The sequence below is a fragment of the Diabrotica virgifera genome, chromosome 9 (assembly GCF_917563875.1).
Source record: "Diabrotica virgifera virgifera chromosome 9, PGI_DIABVI_V3a".
Classification (NCBI taxonomy): Eukaryota; Metazoa; Arthropoda; class Insecta; order Coleoptera; family Chrysomelidae; genus Diabrotica; species Diabrotica virgifera.
The window spans coordinates 219,053,449-219,075,475 of record NC_065451.1 but is presented as its reverse complement, the minus strand read 5'-3'; the positions used below and the strand labels follow the sequence as shown (position 1 = coordinate 219,075,475).

Genomic DNA, 22,027 nt, shown 5'->3' with positions numbered 1-22,027 from the left:
ATGTCGTGTGTTAGCTCATTTGAAAGGTTATTTAATTCTCTGTTCAGTAATATAAACAATAACATAAATATTTTTACAGCGTGGCGAAAAAAGTTTTTTTTAATTAAATTAATTGACAAAAAAGAAGAATGTATGTAATTTATCTGTTTCTGGCAACAGTAAAATCTATTTTAAATTAAATAAATTACATACCGTCTTCTTATTTTGTCAATTAATTTAATTAAAACTTTTTTGCCACCCTGTATAAATAATTATATTATTGTTTATTAATTACTGAATAGAGAATTGAATAGCCTTTCAAATGAGCTAGCACACGACAGTCTAGTCTCATTTAAAAAAATCATCGATTGCGTCATCACGCCCAGATGGATGACATCACTAGTATGATATATGATATATATGCCAAAAAATTACAATTTAAAAATAAAAATCGACCTGTTTCGGGATTTTTCCTTAAAGTCGCCAGCTTGAGATATTACGAATTTATTCCTTTCATTTGCACCATACTGTATGTGTAAATTTTATTTTTTTTTATGTTGAACCCATCACCATCCCATGATAAAATTTTTATATGTTATTAAAAACATTACTATGTATTTGTAGGAATATTATGAAAATTTTAAATTATGTACTTTTTGGAAAAAAAACTTAAAAATATATTTTTTTTGTTAGAGAAAAATTTGTTTCTCATAACATCATGCTGTATATATCAATGTAAAGAGCTTTAAAAATGCTGCAAAATGACACCTCTCCCAGCATTCTAGCTCAATTAGGACAGCTTCTACAACCATTCCAATAAAGTATGGTCGCGATGTTTTGGATTTTTTTGGACAACTTTACATAACCATATTTCGGAAACGGCTGGAGATAAAAATTTAAAATTTTGTATTTTTCGTCATCTAATCATCCACTATGAATATTCTAAATTTTAACAAAATATAAATAGGCCAGGAAAAAAATTAATTCAAAGTGTGTTGATTTGACCCGGAATAGCTCCTCCTACACAAAAAATTGATTACATAGTTTGACCATAAAGATATTCACAAAGTCACATGAAAGTCACCGGATGAGAAGAGGAATGACCAGATTGATAATGTAATATAAAGTAAAATACAGATACGAGGTGTGACACAAGGTCACGAGGACACAGGCCAAGAGGTACAAGAAAGGCAGAATAAAAAGATTAAAAAATTCGAGGATAAAGAAATAAAAAAGAATGTTAGGGGAATAATATAGGTATTCAAAATTGGAAATTGACGAAAAAGTACATGATGAAGATGAGACCTAGACAATGTTGAAGAAACAATGGCACATGGAACGCAAGAAGTGTTGGGAAACACAGAAAAACATCAAGAAAAAACTGGTACAATTAAAGTAAGAGATAGATATAATAAAGTAAGCTAAGAAGGAAACGAAGCTATACTCAATTTCAATAAGAGATACAGGGTGTAAAAAACGATTTTAGTTGTTAAGGATGTTCAAAATTTTTCTACTCGTTTCATAGTAACAGTATACAGGGTGATTGATTAGTGGGGTAAAGCTCAATAGATCCGCTATAGTAATAGATAGCATTAAAAGTTAATAACAAAAATTGTAGCCAACTTTGAGCTTCACATTGCAAAATTAGTTAAAATGTTACAGATTGTTCGATAACACAGTTGCAGACCAAACTTATGTTTTTTTTAAATGGAATACCCTATATTTTATTTTATATTCGAAATCCTGTTAACTTCTCCATCACAAAAATATAAAGGTTTGTTATGTTATACAGGGTATTTACAATTTTTTTTTTGAGTGAATTTGATGGCCTTGGCCGAGCCAATTAGCCAGACATTTTGTTATTTTAAAAACAAACAAATTTGATTTTTCAATCAGAGGAATTTTTTCTGTATTTCTAACTCTAAATACATAACAAACTAACATTACAATTATTATCTAAATAATACTCTGTTTTGGTTGTTCATTTTTTTTTGTAAATTTTTATTTTTTTTTGTATTTTTTGTTGCATTTTTTTATATTGTTAATTTTTTTTATTGTTATTTTTTATAAATTGTTTTTTTTACTACGCTAAGACGTAAACCCGATTCAACCTCGCGGAGGTTTACATCTTCTTAGTTTTTTTTTCTTTTTTTTTTATTATTTTTTCTGTTTTTTTTTCTTTTTTTTTCTTTTCTTTTTCTCTTTTTTTTGTTCTTTTCTTTTTTCAATTATAATATACAATAATTACTTAAATCTACAGGGTTTAAAACAAAATAACAACAAAACAAACATGTTTGTTTTGTTTTAACAAACACGCCTGATTTGTATTAACAAAATTTCTTAAATACAGGGTAAATTTTATTGCTACAACCTATATTTACAGTTTTTGATATGTTCGTAAATTGTTTTTAATATATTAATATCTTCAGAAAATATCAAATTGTTCAGGTAGACGGGAAGTGGAATTTTTAATATATTAAGATTATCATAAAATTTGTTTATATTTACTGATTGATGTGAACATTCGAGGAGAATATGTAGTAGATCACCTTCTTTTCCACACTCACAGTTAGGTGACTCTGTGAGACCCAAACTGTACGTATGAAGGGAGGTAAGAGCATGATTACATCTCAATCTATTTATAACTCTTATGAAATAGCGATTTGATACAGAATGAAACCATCTTTTAATGGGAATTTCAGGTCGCATTTGTTTGTAATTACTACCAGTTCTCGTGTTTCGATAATACCTTTGCCAATTTTCTTTTTGGTGTCGTCTACTCATAATATCAATATCCGAAATGGGTAGTAAGTTCATGGGAAGTTCTTCGCCTATTTCTAGGGCGGATTTGGCTAGCCTGTCTACTATTTCGTTACCCCTAATGCCTGCGTGTCCCTTTATCCATGATATAATGATGTTTTTTCCTAAATTTGCAATTTTATTATAAAGAGTCATAATTTCCAGTTCTATATGATTGAGTTGTTTGTACTTATGTACGTTAGTTAGTCTATCAACGACACTCTTACTGTCTGTAAATATTATGCAGCTATAGGGTTGGTTACTAAATATGTGTCTTAAAGCAAAAAGTATCGCTATCATTTCAGCGGTGTATATCGATGATTCACAAGGCAATTTGAATAATTTTTTAAATCCACTTTGAATATTGATTATTGCACATCCTACTTTGTTTTGTACTTTGGATCCATCTGTATAGTAAAACTGATAATGTGGACATTTATGAAGTATAAATGATTGAAAAAAGGCTGGATTTAAATTAATATCCATAAAAAAAGTATTAATTTGTTTTGAGAAAATTTCTTCTAATACATGGGAATACATAGGTGAAACTTGATTTTCATAAGTGTAGAAAGTACTTCGGTATTGAGATATTTTCAAGTAACTATCTACAAGAAGGGGACATTTTTTCTTTGTCCAATATTTATGAGTTAGATCTAAAATTGATAACTTATGTATATCTTGCAGATAGTTTGTATTTTTTCCTATGGTTCTAGTAATAAATTTATCACTTAAAAACTGTTGTCGAAATTCCAGGGGTTGTTCTATCGCCTCAACTTATAACTTATAAAATATAAAACTTATAATATATAAACTTATAATAAACTCAACTTATAAAAGTTATAACCAATTTTGTATGAAAATCGTAACAACAACTCCCTGTATAAATAAAAATAAGCACAACAGCAATGGTTTATCAATGCCATATATTTTTATTTATTGTCAAAATTTTCAAAAATTATTGACATTGCTAATTTTCTTTATATCAAATACAGGGTGAGTCAAAACGCAAATATGTACATTATTTTCTCAGTAATGTTAAATGGAACACCCTGTATTTTATATCATTATTGAAAAGTAACATTACCGTACTTTAATTTTTGTATAACATCCCCTATGTCCAAATGTATTAGTCTTCGAGGTATTTTCTTTTTTCAGAGCAAATTATTTTAGGTGTCTAAATTTATCTAAATTTTAAGTAAGCCATGAGAGAATTGACAATTGAAGATTACTGATTATCAATCCGGTAATTAATTTATTAGTAATACATTTTACAAAAAAAAAAAAAACAACCACAACATGCAACATTTTTGAAACAATTAAAAACTACTTTTTTATGTAAATGTAACAAATAAAGAAAGAAAATTAGTAATAAATTTTACAAAAAAAAACACACAAACACAAAATACAACATTTTGTTAAGACAATTAAACACTACTTTTGTACATATTATGTAACAATGTAACAAATACAGAACGAAAAATAATTTATCAGTAATAAATTTTGCAAAAAAAAACGTGTTTGAAAAAATTAGAAGCTACTTTTAATAAAATATTTTTAATATTTAATTACATAAGGTGTTCAAAATTACCTGTAACACATTTATGCACGCCTAAAAACGATCATTGAATGAGCTACTTACTCTACGAAGCATTTTGTAAATTAACACATCGAAATACACTTTGTATTATATTTTTCATCTCATCCCTTGTTGTTGGAGGTATTTTTTAAACTTCATTATTAACGTAGCACCAAAAAAAATCAGTCCAGTTTATTAAATTCTGGTGATTTGGGTGGCCACGCTACTGGTCCATTGAAAAATGAAAATATCTCGAAAACTAATAAATTTAGACATAGGGAATGTTATCTACAAATTAAAGTACGGTAATGGTACTTTTCAATAGTGATATAAAATACAGGGTGTTCCATTTAAAATTACTTAGAAAATAATGTAGTTGCGTTTTGACTCACCCTGTATTTGATATAAAGAAAATTAGCAATATCAATCATTCTTGAAAATTTTGACAATACGTAAAAAAATATGGTATTAATAAACCATTGCTGTTTTGCTTATTTTTAATTATACAGGGAGTTGAACTTGTTACGATTTTCATATAAAATTGGTTATAACTTTGTAAATACCCTGTATAACATAACAAACCATTAAGTTTTTGTGATAAAGGTGTTAAGAGGATTTCGAATATAAAATAAAATATAGGGTTGTTCTGAAGCGATTTCCTTGTGGCATTTATATGATTAACTATTTAGATGGGTTAAAATAAGCCATATTTTGTATTTTGACAACGAAACCCGATTTGGGCTTCGAAACGTTAATAAAATTATTTTTTCAATTTAATTGTGGCTTATTTCCCATCTAAATAGTTAATCAAAATATAGGGTGTTCCATTTAAAAAAACATAAGTTTGGTCTGCCACTATGTTATCGAACACCCTGTAACATTCTAACTAATTTTGTAATGTGAAGCTCAAATATGGTTAAAATTTTTGTTATTAACTTTTATTGCTATCTATTACTATAGCGGATCTATCGAGCTTTACCCCACTAATCAAATTATTAAAATCATTTTATTACTTTTTTCTTTATTAGTTTTTATTATATAGTATATAAATTATTGTAATCACTGAATACATAGATAGTGGAAAAATAATCCTATTAATTAAATTAATGAATGATTTACGCGATTATACAAGTAACTGTCATCAAAAAATATTCAAAAACTGAACGGAATAGCCATCTCTATGTTGCTGATGACGACATCACTGTCAACTACTAATGTTTACATCTCCTGCATAGCTTTTGTGAATAAACTTTAGGTTGAAAAGTTTTTAAATAAGCTCAACAAAAAACCGAAAAAAATGTACAAGAAAAAGGGGGCTTTAATTAAAAGCAATAAACTATTTTAGCCTAATTAGTTTTTGCACAAAACCTACGATGTAAAAAACTTCTTGGTACTCACCTGAGCAAATGACCATTCTTGATCTTCAAATAATATACAAGTCTTATTCGGATGTTTTTTGACATGCTTCTGGAATATCTGTGCAATTGTTTGGTTGTTTCGTTGTAAAGTCTTCACTTGTATCAATAGAAATGCATACCTAATCAATGCTCTAAAAAAAAAGAAAATGTGTTATTAGTATGGACAAGAATTTTTATTTTTTTTTGGATTAATATTGAATATTGAACCATAGACTGGTTCTGGATCATATGTAATGAGGCAATGAAGTAAAATAAAATACCAAAAGATTGGGGAAATAATCTTATTCTACCAGTTTACAAGAAAAGGAGACAGCACCAATTGGAAGATAGAGCCATATGTCTAACACAAGTGACATTTAAAGTATATTCTAAAATAATAGAGAATAAATTAAAAAGCGACATTTAAAAAACCTATAAGAAGACAAAGAGGTCTTCAGAAAAAAACATGGACAAGGGATAATATTTTTTTATTGAGAAACACAATAAAAAGAAAAATTTATAATTATAAATTTGAGAGAGATAATATCGTTTAAGTTGATAAAAAAGTACCTACAGAGAATAATAATTGTTTTCATTTCTGCAAACGCATTTCTTGCTATTTCTACCCTGACCCTTATTTCTGTTGTTTGATACTATCGAATTTAGAGATGGGCAAATCAGAACTGACCCAAGTCAAAGAGCCGAATATTTAGAAAAATCCAACTGATCCGACTGTTTGCATCTTGCATTATATAGCCCGATCACCGAACACAAAATTTTACGAAAATCTCCAAAAAAATAAAGGAAGGATGAAAATTTGGAAGGAAGTTGAAATTGTCTATTATTATAAAATATAATAAAAAGTTTACAATTCTACATCCCCTCCATTTTACAAAAATTGGGAAATACGGGGTGAAAAATATTTTCTCGGGGGTGAAAAAATATACGTTCAAAATAAGTCCGAATTTGTATAAAATAACTAATTCTAAGTAACTTTTGTTCTATAGAGTTTTTTCACTAAGTTAATACTTTTCGAGTTATTTGCGAGTGAATATGACATGTTTTTGGACGGTTTTTCGTAGATAACTTAAAAAGTAAGTATTTTAGCGAAAAAAAATATTCTTAGCAAAAATATAGCTTATTAAAAACTGAAAAAAGGGTGTATGCATGAGGTCTGTAGACCCAGTAGAAGCAGTGTCGTAGCTAATGAAAAGTAGATTCTTCTTCGTCAAATTCCAAATCGAATATTTCAATTTGAAATAACCCAAAAACGAAGCTCTTTTCGGGGAAAATTCATTACAACTTTTTTAAAGTGTTTAAAAAAGTTTATTTTTGTTTTTTAAAAAAACTTCTAACATTAAAAGTGAGTTACGCTCAAAATATTGCTGTTCTTTTTTATTTTTTGCTAAAAAAATCGCGAAAATCACCCCCTAATTAGCTTCTCAAATAAAATTAATCGTTACCGCTTCACAAGTTACTTTACTTATATATTGTTTATATTATCTATTAGTTTCATTGTTTCAAGGTGCTCATTTTTGAAAAAAATTGGGTTTAAAATAAAACATTTTTTTAATTTTGAAAAAAATGGAATTTTTTATGGAATTAACGTAAACATTATTAGTAATACCAAAAATCTCAAAGAGTAATAATAAAATGTTCGTTTTGCTTTTCTGAATATTTTTGATTTTTTGTTTTCTTGTTAGACAAAAATTGGTTATGCTATGGCTGTTCAAAATTTGCTTAAACTCGTGATTACTTACTCGTTTAAGCCATTTTAACTACAGCTTTTTCAAAAATAAGCACTTTGAAGCGATGAAACTTACAAAGCATAATATAAATAATACATAAGCAAAGTAACTTGTCAAGTGGTAATGATAAAATTTATTTGTGATGCTAATTAGGTGGTGATTTCGCGATTTTTTTTACCAAAAAATAAAAGGGACCAACAATATTTTGAGCGTAATTCACTTACTTTTAATGTTACAAGTTTTTTAAAAACAAAAATAAACCTTTTTTTAAACACTAAAAAAGTTAAAATAAATTTTCCCCGAAAAGTGCTCCGTTTTTGGGTTATTTTAGATTGAAATATTCGATTTGGAATTTGACGAAGAAGAACCTACTTTTTATTAGCTACAACTCTGCTTCTACTGGGTCTACAGATCTCATGAATACACCATTTTTTTTGTTAATTTTATATAAGCTATATTTTTGCTAAGAATATTTTTTTCGATAAAATACATACTTTTTGAGTTATCTCCGAAAAACCGTCTAAAAACATGTTATTTTTGTTAAATATGAACATATTCACTCGCAAATAACTCGAAAATTATTCACTTAGCGAAAAAACTCTATAGAACAAAAGTTGTTTAGAATAAGTCTAAGTTTAGAATGTATATTTTTCACCTTCGAGAGGGGGTACTCCCCTCAATTTTTGTAAAATGGAGGGGATGTAGAATTGTAAACTTTTTCTTATATAATAATAGACAATTTCAACTACCTATTCCCAAATTTTCATTCTTCCTTTATTTTTTTTTGAGGTCAGATTATTCTTTGATCGGGCTAATAATCTCTGCTGACACGAACGATAAAGTGATCCGGTTATCGTAAGTGAGTCAGAACCAGTGAACCGAATCTCAAGGATAACTTTAAGTTCCCATCTCTAATTGAATTTTGTGCTTTTATATTGTATCGTTGCCAATGTTGAGAAATGTCCACATTATTATTCATACTTTCTTCTTTTTATGAACAAATCGATTGAATTTGTTTATTGTTTCCTTCATAGTAAACGACATTAAGGTTATTTATAGAAACGACCGGTACCATTGTTTTCCAAACAGCGGAAAAGTGGAAACCATCTTGTATTTAAAGTTTGTTATTTCCTTTCGATTTGTTGATGAAGTTTTATGACCTTTCGTGACCTTCAAAACATACGCTACAGGTTTTTTACTATAATTTTTGGATGTAAATAATTAATATTGGTCAAAACAAGTTACCAATCAATGATATTTAAATTCCAAAATATAAGGCCATGGACAAGGACGACAATGTTTGATACCAAAAAAAGAATGTGTGTGTGTGTGTGTGTGTGTGTGTGTGTGTGTGTGTGTGTGTGTGTGTGTGTGTGTGTGTGTGTGTGTGTGTGTGTGTGTGTGTGTGTGTGTGTGTGTGTGTGTGTGTGTGTGTGTGTGTGTACTTTGTACGCAAATAAGAAGATCTTCTATTACACAGCACAGTGCGTCCGTAAAGTAACGCATACTAGGCCAGGGTAATAAGACAAAAATATACCCTGTATACCCTGTTCGTGGCACTTCAGCAGACAGGATACTGAAGCGTTTTTTCGACAGGTAATACCTATAGGAACAAATTATAACTATTTCCTGCGTAGGATCTGGCGACCATTTTTATTTATAAACAATTAACTGTCAAAATATGTCATTTTCCCCCTTTTTTTTTCAAATCAACGGAAAACAGTGAAACTTTTTTTAGTAGAAATATCTTCGAGATTATGGAAAAAGCTTTAAAATGACGTATTACAAAGTTTGATATACTCATTTATTGTTAATATAATTGCGAAAAAAGGTCGGAATTGCAAAAAAATATTTTCACAATAACTGTTGTAAAAATTAGTGTACAGCTTTGAAATTTTTTTCAAATGAGGGTTCTTTGGTGCTTAATATGTGATAAAAATTTCAAAGCGATTTATTCAATTGTTTAAATTTTATTCAAATTGTTTATCCCAGAGAGCATTTTTTTTGCAATAACACAAGTCAGAAAAAAATGACCTTAGAACCATTCCACAGGTGTCAAATCAAAGTGCATGAGCTACATTTTTAACATGGTTTAAAAAAGTGAATAAAAAATGAATTTATTAGTAATAAATAATTATGCAAAACTATCGTCAATTTTTCTTTATAAACTTTTTGAATAACTTTTTCCAAAAAAATTAACTTTTTTACCCTGTTTTAAGTGCACAACTACCAAGTAATGTTATCTATATCGTAATTGATAAAAAATTGTAATAAATATGTATAATTTCTTATATAACAAAATGAAAAGTTTATAAGGAAAGATTTACGATACTTTTGCATAAATATTTATTACTAATAAATGCATTTTTTATTCACTTTTTTAAACCAAGTTGAAAATATAGCTCATGCTCTTTTATTTGACACATGTGGAATGGTTCTAACGTAATTTTCTTTTGACTTATGTTATTGCAAAAAAATGCTCCCTGCGTTAAACAATTTGAATAAAATTTAAACAATTGAATGAATCACTTTGAAATTTTTATCAGATATTAAGCACAAAAGAACCCTTATTTGACAAAAATTTCAAAGCTGTACACTAATTTTTCCAACAGTTATTGCGAAAATATTTTTTTTTGCAATAACGACCTTTGTTCGCAATTATATTAACAATAAATGAGTATATCAAACTTTGTAATACGCCATTTTAAAGCTTTTTCCATAATCTCGAAGATATTTGTACTAAAAAAACCATGTTTCCTTGATTTCCATTGATTTGACCAAAAAGTGAAAAATGCAATTTTTTGACACTTAATTGTTTATAAATAAAAATGGCCGCCAGATCCTACGCAGGAAATAGTTACAATTTGCTCTTATAGGTATTACCTGTCGAAAAAACGCTTCAGTACCCTGGCTGCTCGAGTGTCATGGAAAAAACCTTATTACCGTTGACTATACATTCATTATTTCGTAAACCTGCGACTTTGGAAAAAATCACAAAACAGGTCGATTTTTCGTACTGTCTGTGTGCGCGTAGTACTGTCAACAAAGAAAAAAGGCAAGCGAATCACTCTAACTGGAAAAGGGCCTAGCCGGGTAAGATGATGAAAAGTGCCCCCAACTCGATTCGAATTCCATATAGGTCACCGTTTAGCATATATAGTGAAACTAACTTTCTGAAGTTTTTAGCCCCCTAGGTGGTCATGTGACCCACCTAGAAACTAATTAGGGTTTTTATGTTTTTATTTTTTATCTCAGCCGCATCGAGAACTAGCGAAAAACTTTAAATCAAAAAGTTGTAAGCTTTAAAAAATTCTGTCCTAAAAAATTTTGTTTTTAATTTTTGGCGGGAAATTAAAATTTTAAATGAGTATAAAAAATAACTAAGACATTCGTTTTTACGAAAAAAATATATAACGTGTATTTTTCCATAATGTTTCACTCTGAATTTTTTCAAATTTTTAAAATTGGTGAAACGCACCTTTAAAAATAAAAAACTGCATTTTTTCGGTTTTTTTTTCGTTTTTTGATACAATTTTATACATATTTTTCAAAAAAGGTAACACCGTTACTGGAGTAGTAAAGAACTGAAAAATAATTGGAGTTTGCTTAATAAAAATTTTTTGTAACCCCATCCATTTTCAAGATACAAGTTGAAGAAAACAAAATTTTACACATTTTTTACGATTTTGCCGAAACAACTGGCAACATTGTAATAAAACTTGGCGGGTTTTAAGAGGTAGTTATTGTGCATGTTTTGACATACAATTAAGGATTTGATTTTTATCATTGGCGCGTTTAGGGGTAATGGTCTGAAATTTTCATAGAAAAAAAGATAGTACGCCACTGACATATTTTAAATTAACAATCATTTTTGAATTCCTCGTTCAATTTGCGATAAAAAAACTATCTTCTCATTTTTTCATACGGGGCGCCGTTTTGCTGCAAAAAATAAAATATCTTAACGCTTCCAAAGTATTCGAATTAGTTTTATAATGGATGTACGAGTTTATGTAGATGTAGAAACTACTAATATGTACAGTAGGAAAAATGAAAGAATACCCATGAACGAACATATAAAACGCGCTGTATTTTGCTGTCACAGTGTCATACAAAAAATTGACCAGCGCAAGTACATGTAATAATTATTATTACATGTACTTGCCATGGGCAATTTTCTTTGTGACACGGTGACAGGAAAATACAGCGTGTTTTATATGTTCGTTCATGGGTATTCTTTCATTTTTCCGACTGTACATAGTATTAGTATTTTATTTCATAGAAGTTCGAATACTTTGTAAGAGTTAAGATGTTTTATTTTTTGAATAAAAATGGCGCGTCGTATGAAAAAATAGGAGGATAGATTTTTTGTCACAAATTGAACGAGGAATTCAAAAACGATTGTTAATTTGAAATTTGTCAGTGGCGTACTATCTTTTTTCTTTAAAAAGTTCAGACCATTACCCCTATGCGCGCCAATAATAAATATAAAATTCTTAATTGTATGTCAAAAAATGCACAACAACTACGTCTTAAAACTCGCCAAATTTTATTACAATGTTGCCAGTAGTTTCGGCAAAATCGTAAAAAATGTGTAAAATTTTGTTTTCTTCAACGCCCTGTATCTTGAAAATGGATGGCATTACAAAAAATTTTTATTAATCAAACCCCAACTATTTTTCAGTTTTTTATCTATCCTAATGACGGTGTTACCTTTTTTGAAAAATATGTATAAAATTGTATCAAAAAACGAAAAAAAAAACCGAAAAAATGCGGTTTTTTATTTTTAAAGGTACGTTTCACCAATTTTAAAAATTTGAAAAAATTCAGGGTGAAATATTATACAAAAATACACGTTATATATTTTTTTCGTAAAAACGAATGTCTTAGTTATTTTTTTATACTCATTTAAAATTTTAAAATCGTTATAAAATTTAAATTTCCCGCCAAAAATGAAAAAAAAATTTTCGGACAGAATTTTTTAAAGCTTACAACTTTTTTATTTAAAGTTTTTCGCTAGTTCTCGATGCCGCTGAGATAAAAATAAAAACATAAAAACCCTAATTAGGCTCTAGGTGGGTCACATGACCACCTAGGGGGCTAAAAATTTCAGAAAGTTAGTTTCACTATACAGGGTGATTGATTAGTGTGAGGAAGCTCAGTAGATCTGTTATAGTAAAAATTACAAAAAAAAGTTATTGACAAAAATTGTAGGCAGCTTTAAACTCCACATTTTAAAATTAGTTACAATCTTACAGGGTGTTCCATAATATGGTGGCAGACCAAACTTATGTTTTTCTAAATGGAACACCCTGTATTTTATTTTAAATTTGAAATCTGATTTACTTCCACATCCCAACAATATAAAGTTTCATTATGTTATACCGGGTATTTAAAAAGTTATAACCAATATTACCTGAAAATCGTATCAAGTTTAACTCCCTGTATAATTAAAAAGGAGTATAGGAACATTGATCTATTGCAACCATAGTTTTTTGATAATTGTTAAAAATTATAAATCATATTCGTTTTCATAATATTCGTTAAATCAAATACAGGGTAAGTCAAAATGCAAGTACATTATTTTCTTGGTAATTTTAAATAGAACACCCTGTATTTTATATCTCTATCGAAAAGTACTACTATCATACTTCAAATTTTATGAAGTATTCCCTATACCTAAAGTTATCAGTTTTCTAGATATTTTTATTTTTCCATCAAAGTATTAATTTGGTAGATATTTTAACGTTTACCAATAATTATTGTGAGTTGGCCATGATTGATTTGTTTGACATTATTGTTTATTAATTCAGTATTGGGGTACACCGTAAATTAGCAACAATTGTTATTTAGTAATGAGTAATTAATTTAATTTAAATTAGCAATAATGAATTTTACTACTGATGAAAAAATGGTAGATATGATCTGGATTTTGGGGGAATGCAATAAAAATTCATTACTATCAGCTAGAATTGATCAAGAACGGTTTCCAGATAGGCGACAACTTAGACAAGATACATTTGAAAAATTGAAAGATCGATTTAACCGCACTGGTTCAGTGAATTATGAAAAACATGAACGAACAAAAACTAGTGTGACAGAGGAAAACGAAATGAGTGTGTTGATGGCAGATACAGAAAACCCACACACAAGTATAAGGAGTATTTCCAATGAACAAGAACTTAGTTACTACTCTGTTCAAAACGTTCTATCTAAAAACAAGATGCACCCTTATCATATTCAAATGCACCAAAAATAGCACAAATGAATAGTATTTTGTGAATGGGACTTAGAAAAAATTAATGAGCAGAGATTTTTTTGATTATGTCCTATTTGGTGATGAAGCTACATTCCATCGAAACGGTTCTGTTAATAGACATAACTTTCACTAAGATTCAACAAGTAATCCATACCACATAGTAACACATAGTCAAACAAGATGGTCTCTAAATGTGCGGGGAAGTATTGTCGGTAACCATGTAGTAAGACCATATTTTTTTTTGAAGATAACTTAAATGGTGAGATTTACTTAGATTTTATCGTAAATCAGTTACCGATATTACTAGAAGAGGTTCCACTTAATATACGTGAACAAATGTGGTTTCCACATGACTGTGCTCCTGCGCACCACAATGAATTAATACGTGGTGAACTTAATGATCAGTTTGGTGAAAGGTGGATCGGAAGGGATGGACCGGTAAGGTGGCCTCCATTGTCACCGGATTTCAATAAAATGGAGTCATTTTTTTGGGGTTACGTTAAGAACGAAGTATACAAAATACCTCCAACAACAAGGGATGCTATGAAAAATAGAATCCGAATTGCCTTTCAAAATATTTCTTTACAAATGCTTAATAATGTAAGCAACTCTTTCAATGACCGCTTTCAAGTAAGATAAGTTAAAATTACTGTTGTTTTTTATTTTTCTATGTGTTATTTTTTTTCCGTCGGTTATTTTTTATAAATTTTATTTGAAATAAATTGTTTTCTTTTCTGTGTCGTTATTTCGCTCCTGAATTAATAAATAATAATGTCAAACTGTCAGTTTCTGACAAATCAATAATGGCCAACTCACAATAATTATTGGTAAACGTTAAAATATCTACCAAATTAATACTTTGATGGAAAAATAAAAATATCTAGAAAACTGATAACTTTAGGTATAGGGAGTACTTCATAAAATTTGAAGTTCGATAGTAGTACTTTTCGATAGGAATATAAAATACAGGGTGTTCTATTTAAAATTACCAAGAAAATAATGTACTTGCATTTTGACTTACCCTGTATTTGATTTAACGAATATTATGAAAACGAATATGTTTTATAATTTTTAGCAATTATTAAAAAACTATGGTTGCAATAGATCAATGTTCCTATACTCCTTTTTAATTATACAGGGAGTTAAACTTGATACGATTTTCAGGAAATATTGGTCATAACTTTTTAAATACCCGGTATAACATAATAAAACTTTACATTTTTGTGATGTGGAAGTGAAGCAGATTTCAAATTTAAAATAAAATACAGGGTGTTCCATTTAAAAAAACATAAGTTTGGTCTGCCACCATCTTATGGAACACCCTGTAAGATTGTAACTAATTTTAAAATGTGGAGTTTAAAGCTGCCTACAATTTTTGTTAATAACTTTTTTTTGTAATTTTTACTATAACAGATCTACTGAGCTTCCTCGCACTAATCAATCACCCTGTATATGCTAAACGTTGACCTATATGGAGTTCGAATCGACTTGGGGGCACTTTTCATTATCTTACCCGGCTAGGCCCTTTGTCCACATTTTTAGCGGTGTACCAAAAGAAAAGAGAGCGGCCAAGGGGTACTCAAAATATTAAATTTTTACAGGAGAGAGAAAACAAAATTATTTGGTGTGATTATTTCCCAATATACCTTTTTTTAGTTAGTATACATTTAATTTGTGTATCAATATTTTAGCTGTTACACTTGGGCTAGCACAAGATAGGAAAAATGTTTGTTAAAAGAAACAGCAACTAAAAAACGACATTTTGATTCGAAATAATACAGTTTTCCTCCAAAAATTTGATTTTCGACCCTTTTTCCCAAAAGAAACGTTAAAACACATTGGTGTTATATTATAGTCCTGTCGCCAGCTGGGGTACAACGGCCTCCTGTATTCAGATGGACTTACCCAAGTTTTTTTTTATGTATTTTGACCTGTAGAACACGAATTTTTTGAGTAACAGTTGATCCGGATGTCGATAAGATTGTTATAAACCAAGAAGTTGAGGAATCACATAACAGCGATTTCTCGCAAAACAAAACATTTTTTTGTATTTTTTGGGCCATTCTTACCAAAAAATGTCCCTACAAATTTTTTCGTAGGATGCATAGTTTTCGAGATAAACGCGGTTGAACTTTCAAAAAATCGAAAAATTGCAATTTTTGAACCCGAATAACTTTTGATTAAAAAATAAAATAGCAATTCTGCTTACCGCATTTGAAAGTTCAAGTCAAATTATATCGGTTTTAATTATTTGTATTGCTAAAAATTTATTATTTTATTGTTAAAAAAAGCTATAAACACATAGTGCTTGAGTGATGTTTTCAATGATTTCTCATTTAAAATCGAACGAGTAGGTAGAAGAGGTAAAAGTGCAAGCGGGGCTATTTCTAAGTAGCATGCATTAAAACGCATGTATTAGGCACGGGAAACACTATGTGTTTATAGCTTTTTTTAACAATCAAAAAATAAATTTTTAGCAATGCAAATACTCAAAACAGATATAATTTAATTTGACTCAAACTTTTAAAGGCGGTAAGCAGAATTGCTATTTTATTTTTTATTCAAAGGTTATTCGGGTTCAAAAATTGCAATTTTTCGATTTTTTGAAAGTTCAACCGCGTTTATCTCGAAAACTATGCATCCTACAAAAAAACTTGTAGGAACATTTTTTGGTTAGAATGATCAAAAAATAACGGAAAAATGTTTTGTTCTGCGAGAAATCGCTGTTATGTAATTCCTCAACTTAATTGTTTATAACAATCTTATCGACATCCGGATCAACTGTTACCCAAAAAATTCGTGTTCTACGGGCCAAAATACATAAAAAAAATTGGGTCAGTCCATCTGAATTAAGAAGGCCGTTGTAACCCCCTGGCGACAGGACTAATATGGTCGCTTTTTGAATTAATACCTTTTCACCGGAAACTAGCGCACCTTCTTGTCATAAGTTCAAATGATACTGTTTTTACCGGATCATGAGCTTTAGTTTTTAATTTTTTAATTGTGACATATCAGTTTGTTCCATCTACTGAAAAATTTTTAAGTTTGATGCACAATGCATTTTGTTGGTAAGATAAACACAAAAATGAAATTTTTTGAGTTAATACACTTTTGAACGGGATATGCGCTTACTGAACAAGAAATTAAAAAAAAAACAATTTTGCTAAGGGGCTTTTTCAAAAATACAGTTTTCCTTCAAAAATTTTATTTACGACCCTTTTTCCAAAAAAAAAACCGTTAAAACACATTGGTGTTATATCGTCGCTTTTTGAGTTAATACTTTTTTTAATACCTTTTTACCGGAAACTAGCGAACCTTCTTGTCACAAGTTCAAATGATACTGTTTTTACCGTATCATGAGCTTTAATTTTTAATTGTGACATATCAGTTTGTTCCATCTACTGAAATATTTTTAAGGTTGCGATATTACAGTTTTTTGAGGAAAAAGATGATGCACAATGCATTTTGTTGGTAAGATAAACAAAAAAATGAAATTTTTTGAGTTAATACACTTTTGAACGGGATATGCGCTTATTGAACAAGAAATTAAAAAAAAAACAATTTTGCTAAGGGGCTTTTTCAAAAATACAGTTTTCCTTCAAAAATTTTATTTACGACCCTTTTTCCCAAAAAAAACGTTAAAACACATTGGTGTTATATTGTCGCTTTTTGAATTATGTAATACCTTTTTTAATACCTTTTCACCGGAAACTAGCGAACCTTCTTGTCACAAGTTCAAATGATACTGTTTTTACCGTATCATGAGCTTTAATTTTTAATTGTGACATATCAGTTTGTTCCATCTACTGAAATATTTTTAACGTTGCGATATTACAGTTTGTTGAGGAAAAAGATGATGCACAATGCATTTTGTTGGTAAGATAAACACAAAAATTAAATTTTTTGAGTTAATACACTTTTGAACGGGATATGCGCTTATTGAACAAGAAATTAAAAAAAAAACAATTTTGCTAAGGGGCTTTTTCAAAAATACAGTTTTCCTTCAAAAATTTTATTTACGACCCTTTTTCCCAAAAAAAAAACGTTAAAACACATTGGTGTTATATGGTCGCTTTTTGAGTTAATACTTTTTTTAATACCTTTGCACCGGAAACTAGCGAACCTTCTTGTCACAAGTTCAAATGATACTGTTTTTACCGTATCATGAGCTTTAATTTTTAATTGTGACATATCAGTTTGTTCCATCTACTGAAATATTTTTAACGTTGCGATATTACAGTTTGTTGAGGAAAAAGATGATGCACAATGCATTTTGTTGGTAAGATAAACACAAAAATTAAATTTTTTGAGTTAATACACTTTTGAACGGGATATGCGCTTATTGAACAAGAAATAAAAAAAAAACAATTTTGCTAAGGGGCTTTTTCAAAAATACAGTTTTCCTTCAAAAATTTTATTTACGACCCTTTTTCCCAAAAAAAAAACGTTAAAACACATTGGTGTTATATGGTCGCTTTTTGAGTTAATACTTTTTTTAATACCTTTGCACCGGAAACTAGCGAACCTTCTTGTCACAAGTTCAAATGATACTGTTTTTACCGTATCATGAGCTTTAATTTTTAATTGTGACATATCAGTTTGTTCCATCTACTGAAATATTTTTAACGTTGCGATATTACAGTTTGTTGAGGAAAAAGATGATGCACAATGCATTTTGTTGGTAAGATAAACACAAAAATGAAATTTTTTGAGTTAATACACTTTTGAACGGGATATGCGCTTATTGAACAAGAAATTAAAAAAAAAACAATTTTGCTAAGGGGCTTTTTCAAAAATACAGTTTTCCTTCAAAAATTTTATTTACGACCCTTTTTCCCAAAAAAAAAACGTTAAAACACATTGGTGTTATATCGTCGCTTTTTGCGTTGATACTTTTTTTAATACCTTTTCACCGGAAACTAGCGAACCTTCTTGTCACAAGTTCAAATGATACTGTTTTTACCGTATCATGAGCTTTAATTTTTAATTGTGACATATCAGTTTGTTCCATCTACTGAAATATTTTTAAGGTTGCGATATTACAGTTTTTTGAGGAAAAAGATGATGCACAATGCATTTTGTTGGTAAGATAAACACAAAAATGAAATTTTTTGAGTTAATACACTTTTGAACGGGATATGCGCTTATTGAACAAGAAATTAAAAAAAAAAACAATTTTGCTAAGGGGCTTTTTCAAAAGTACAGTTTTCCTTCAAAAATTTTATTTACGACCCCTTTTCCCAAAAAAAAAAACGTTAAAACACATTGGTGTTATATGGTCGCTTTTTGAGTTAATACTTTTTTTAATACCTTTGCACCGGAAACTAGCGAACCTTCTTGTCACAAGTTCAAATGATACTGTTTTTACCGTATCATGAGCTTTAATTTTTAATTGTGACATATCAGTTTGTTCCATCTACTGAAATATTTTTAAGGTTGCGATATTACAGTTTTTTGAGGAAAAAGATGATGCACAATGCATTTTGTTGGTAAGATAAACACAAAAATGAAATTTTTTGAGTTAATACACTTTTGAACGGGATATGCGCTTATTGAACAAGAAATTAAAAAAAAAAACAATTTTGCTAAGGGGCTTTTTCAAAAGTACAGTTTTCCTTCAAAAATTTTATTTACGACCCCTTTTCCCAAAAAAAAAACGTTAAAACACATTGGTGTTATATGGTCGCTTTTTGAGTTAATACTTTTTTTAATACCTTTGCACCGGAAACTAGCGAACCTTCTTGTCACAAGTTCAAATGATACTGTTTTTACCGTATCATGAGCTTTAATTTTTAATTGTGACGTATCAGTTTGTTCCATCTACTGAAATATTTTTAAGGTTGCGATATTACAGTTTTTTGAGAAAAAAAGATGATGCACAATGCATTTTGTTGGTAAGATACACACAAAAATGAAATTTTTTGAGTTAATACACTTTTGAACGGGATATGCGCTTATTGAACAAAAAAATTAAAAAAAAAACAATTTTGTAATCCCTTGCATTTAAAATGAATATGTATTTACTTAAAACATTGCTAAGGGGCTGGGGTCCGGACAAAAATAATCCCGGACAAAAAATCCCCACAAATTATCCCTGGACAAAAAATCCCCACAAAAAATTCCGGACAAAAAATCCCCAAGAAATATTTGCTGCCGAATAGTCCTCTAAAAGTTTTCCCGAAATTTTACCAAATTTTGAATTCCAATTTCATGCTGAAAACTTCAAATTTTACATGACAAAAGAGTGTGAGTTTTTTCAAAAATCATGGAAGATATGGGGAATGAGCTAAGGTCCTGTCCTCATGACAGGCGCTTAACGCGTGTTTTGATAACGCGTGATTACAACTACATACATTTTACTGAAGACCGTTCACATGCTAACGCGCGTTTTAGATCATTAAAACGCGCGTTGGCATGTGAACGGTCTTAAGTAAAAGGTATGTACAGTGGAACCTAGATAGGTCGTTAAGTCGGATTAATCGGGACTGCGGCCGATCTAGGTTATCGAAAATCCGGATTAGCCGGAGAATATGGTAAAAATTAATAAAATGGAGTATACTTACACATTGGTAATTACCAATACACTCTTCAAATTACCATACATAAGGTTGTACACATGGCGCTCACCCGGTGACACGCCAGAAAATCTCATAAGAAACCAGATTGACTATATTTTAATAAATAAAAGATTCAAAAACTCAATAACATCAGTGAAAACCTACCCTGGTGCAGATATTAAGTCAGACCATAACCGACTTGTCGGTAAGTTTCGTCTGAAATTTAAAAAAATCCACAAACCTAATCCTATAAGATACGATCTCAAACAACTGAGAGATGATGACATAAAGCAAGAAGTACGGGAATATCTGAAGAACAACATATCTAAGTCAGAAGTAGTTAATGATGTTGACACAGAAATAAACCACTTAGAAAACATTGGGAAGGAAATATTAGACCAATACCTGCGACCGAAAAAGACAGAAAAGAAAAAACCATGGATGACCGACGGTATATTACAGATGATGGACAGAAGAAGAGAATCCAAGCGGAAAGACTATGTTGCATATCAGTTTCTAGACAAAGAGATAAAAAAGCTGTCAGAGAAGCTAAAAACAGAAATCTGGAAGAACAGTGTGAAGAAATCGAGATATTGGAACGTAAACACGATTCCTTCAATCTCCACAAAAAGATCAAAGAAGCAGCAGGCATCTATAAATCAAAAAGGCCGGGACACTTAACAGACGCTCAAGGAAATCCAATAGTTGATATTGAAGAAACAAAAACAACATGGATGAACTATGTGACAACAACATTTGAAGACGATAGGAATGTCACCATCACACAAAATGAAAATGAAGATACCGGACCACCTATTCTCGAAGCGGAAGTAGAAGCTGCTATAAACAATATTAAGGAGGGAAAAGCCGCAGGACCAGACGAGTTCTACTCAGAATTTTTGAAAATTATGGATAAAGACGAAGTCAAAAGACTTACCTTCATCTTCAACAATATATACCAAAGTGGAAAAATACCCCAACAGTGGCTAAGATCAACTTTTATAACAATCCCTAAAAAATCCAATGCCAAAAAATGTGAAGATTATCGAATAATAAGCCTTACGAGCCATCTCCTGAAAACTTTTTTAAAAATTATACATAAAAGAATATATAAAAAGTGTGAAGAACACATGACAAACACACAATTCGGCTTCAGGGATGCATTGGGTACTCGAGAGGCACTTTTTGCAATACAAGTTCTCTTTCAAAGATGTAGAGACGTGAATTGTGATATATATGTGTGTTTTGTTGATTACCAGAAAGCGTTCGATAGAATACAACATGACGAACTTATGAAAATATTAAATTCAATTGGTCTAGACAGCAGAGATCGCCGTATAATAAACAATATCTATTACGAACAAACTGCAGCTGTTAGAGTAGGGGATCAGTTAACAGACGACATAAAGATAAAAAGAGGTGTGCGACAGGGATGTATATTGTCCCCATTACTGTTCAATACATATTCAGAGCACATTATGAACCTAGCGCTAACGGACATAGACGAGGGAATACTTATAAACGGAGAACGATTGAACAACATAAGATACGCTGATGATACTGTCATTTTTGCAGACAGTGTTGAAGGTCTGCAGACACTTGTCTCCAGGGTGGCAGAAGTAAGTAGCAGGTTTGGGCTTGATTTTAACATCAAAAAAACCAAATACATGGTTATAAGCAAAAATAGGATACCACCTGGTCAATTACTAGTTAAC

General features: G+C 29.9%; 1 protein-coding gene across 1 annotated transcript in view; it reads right to left on the bottom strand.

Annotated features, from left to right (window-relative positions):
• Positions 1–22,027, bottom strand: part of LOC126892039 (long-chain fatty acid transport protein 4-like) — a 137,506-nt gene that overhangs the window by 36,952 nt on the left and 78,527 nt on the right. Inside the window, exon 3 of the mRNA XM_050661463.1 lies at positions 5,753–5,903. Coding sequence (XP_050517420.1) covers positions 5,753–5,903 — 151 coding nt within the window. The remainder of the gene's footprint in view (positions 1–5,752; positions 5,904–22,027) is intronic.